General features: G+C 43.7%; 1 protein-coding gene across 1 annotated transcript; it reads right to left on the bottom strand.

The window, feature by feature from the left end:
- Window positions 1-856: 856 nt before the first annotated feature.
- On the bottom strand, window positions 857-1,266 carry LOC129357039 (histone H2B 1/2-like). The gene has a single exon (XM_055026561.1). The coding sequence runs from the start codon at window positions 1,251-1,253 to the stop codon at window positions 879-881; it is 375 nt and encodes a 124-aa protein (XP_054882536.1). The 5' UTR covers window positions 1,254-1,266; the 3' UTR covers window positions 857-878.
- Between the last annotated feature and the right edge of the window lie 1,767 nt (window positions 1,267-3,033).

Genomic DNA, 3,033 nt, shown 5'->3' with positions numbered 1-3,033 from the left:
GTAAAGAAGTGAAGTGGCTGAGATTGTAGTTCAGAACCAGAATCACTTTTTATTCCAACATTTCCACTGGTGAATGAAATGAAATGTGACTTTATGAACATGAAGTCAGTGGTGGTTTAGTGTAATTTGTCCACTAAGCGTGTTGAGTGAGCTCACGTCATTGAAACTGGACGAAAAAGTTCCTGACCCCAAAGCTTCCTCTGCTATGTTTCTCTCTGTTGTTCCTCTGAACGTTTTATATTTTATAGTCGTCAAACAGAACATGTTGGCAGTTTCATAGCCACAATTATAAACCATTGGACGTTTAAAAATAGATATTATGATAAGTCACCGAAATGGTCAAACCACAAAATATCCACATTAAGACCATCAGATGCAATAATTACCCACCAATAAACAAAGAGCTGGAAGTTTTTTTTTCTCCCCTTTCATTTTATGATTTTATCTGAAATGACAAGTTACTAGGTATACTTTCTGGGTGAAAGTCTAAACTGGGTTTTGTTATTGAAATATACATCTTTTGTCAGGACAAGTTGATAAATAAAATTTAAGCCTCTATCATGGATAGGAGTTTATGGGGAGGCCAGACAACTGCCTGATTAAAATGTCCAAACTTCATGGTCGACCTTTGAGTTTTTTGTTTTTCTTTTTGCTGCAGCCACATGAAGTTTGTGAGCAGATATGACACCCCAAGTTGGGACTCTTTCAGATTTTAAAGTGCAGTCATAGCTGCTTTAACTTGCAAGAGTTTTTTTCTTTTTACATTTCTCCACCTACCTTTTAGTTTAGCTTAAAGTCATAAGGAACATGGCTCTGCAGACGCAGTGAGTGGCTCTTAAAAGAGCCTTTGGGTTGTTGCATTCACAGCATTAGCCGGTCTACTTGGAGCTGGTGTACTTGGTGACAGCCTTGGTTCCCTCAGACACGGCGTGCTTGGCCAGCTCACCGGGCAGCAGGAGGCGCACTGCGGTCTGGATCTCCCTGGAGGTGATGGTGGATCGCTTGTTGTAGTGAGCCAGACGGGAGGCCTCGGAGGCGATGCGCTCAAAGATGTCGTTGACGAAGGAGTTCATGATGCTCATGGCCTTGGAGGAGATCCCGGTGTCGGGGTGGACCTGCTTGAGCACCTTGTAGACGTAGATGGCGTAGCTCTCCTTCCTGGTCCTTCTCTTCTTCTTGCCTCCCTTGCCGGCGGTTTTGGTGACCGCTTTCTTGGAGCCCTTCTTGGGCGCAGACTTGGCGGGTTCGGGCATGTTGTCTCTGAAAATTGACAGCGACGAATGACTGTCTGTGAGCGGTGAGGTCTCTGTTATACACCCAGCATGCAAATAGAGCTGCGCCATCCCTCGGCTGTGATTGGCTGTTTCGCTCAGTGGGTAAAACAACAAAGCGCCGACTTCAAAACGAGTCACGTGGGGTTTAGCGACAAAGAAAGAGGCGGGAGTTCATTTTACTTCATAGAGTCTGAATGTTTTCTGCTCGTTTCAACTCACTTCTGTTCATTTAATGACCCCAATTCACAATTGAATGAACTGAACCAGACGGTTGTCACGCAGTAAATTCACATCAGTTTGTATTGTTTTGTACTGTTTCTTATTATTCTACCCATCTAAAGAGGGGCCTTTTTGGAGGTTTTATCATATTCAAGAACTCACCAAACTTGGCGACAAGGGAGTTTCAAAATTTCGTATTTTAAGGTCGTTGTAGAAATCGCAAATGAAACGGCTCAACGGCGCCACCTAGCAATTTTTAAAAGCTCATTTGCTATTCCTTACTTCATCTTAGAGACATGAAATTTGGTACGCTTGTAGAGCTCCCCAAGATGCTCAGAATTTACAATTAATGTCATAGTGCAAGTGTTACAGGATGTCGGCCATTTTAGATTGAAGTTCTGATTTTGACCCGATTTATCTCCTACACAGAAACTCACAGAGGCACCAAAGTTACTGTGATTGATCATCATCGGGTGTCTGACAATACCCAATGGTCGAATGATGACATCATTCGACCATGATGACATCACTTAGGCCACGCCCCCTGATAACTTAGTGATAATGGTCAGATAATGGTTGCTATCTGACCCCTTTGACCTCATCAACATGAAGCTGTACCCAGAGACAGAAAACATGTTGGTGTGTTGAGGATTCCAACCCTGACCGGCTTCGATGGAGCATGTGGGCGTGGCGGCGTGGCAGACTTTGACTATTCGCTGTCAAATATCAAGATTCAGTTACTTCCATATGCAAGATTACAGCTGCATCACACATCCTGTGTCTCTCTACAGAACAATCCTGAACACATTTCCATGATGTCATCAAGTGACCCGCCCACTTTTAATCATCTGTTTTTTCTTTTGTATGTTTTACTGTTATTCTATCATTCATATGGGTTTCATCATGTGAAAACTGACTAAAAACGATAACATGATGAACTCTGTGAATGCTGGCTGCTGACCAAACCGCATTGGGGTGGAGAAATGGCGAGCTGCAGTCCTTCGCCATGTGCATACGATCGGCTCTAAATCACACATGGATCATCCGACTGGCGCCAAATTGGATATGTATGACCTTTGTTGACCTCTAAAGAACCCAACAGCATTGAAATGTATTTTGACTCCACTGCGCCCCCTACATTCATCCACCAGCTATATCTCCTCGCTAAATCCACCAATCTGCACCACATTTTTTGTGCGTCGTCAGGGAGTGCCGCAGAACGCATCGATACGTACCGCCTGGTGGACGGATGCAGAAACTGCACAACAGCTTCTGTGGTGGCTGGCGGGTGGCGGTTGCTAGTACCCTGCGGTGGCCAATAGGCCGGAGCGGCGCTTGGCTGCGAAGGACGCAATACTCGAAATACTCCAGGAAAAAAAAGCCAGTTTAACCAGTCATACATATTCAACTTTTTTTTTAAAAGTAATTTGTTTTATTTCAAACAGGTTTTTCAGAGGGAAAAAAAGAAGAAATCAGAAGAAAAAAAAACACCCAGAAACAAAATAGTCAGTATAGTTTCTTCGCACAGTAAATCAGGAGA

This window comes from Poeciliopsis prolifica, unplaced genomic scaffold (assembly GCF_027474105.1).
Source record: "Poeciliopsis prolifica strain line A6 unplaced genomic scaffold, Auburn_PproV2 SCAFFOLD222, whole genome shotgun sequence".
Lineage (NCBI taxonomy): Eukaryota > Metazoa > Chordata > Actinopteri > Cyprinodontiformes > Poeciliidae > Poeciliopsis > Poeciliopsis prolifica.
This window is presented reverse-complemented; position numbering and strand designations above follow the sequence as displayed.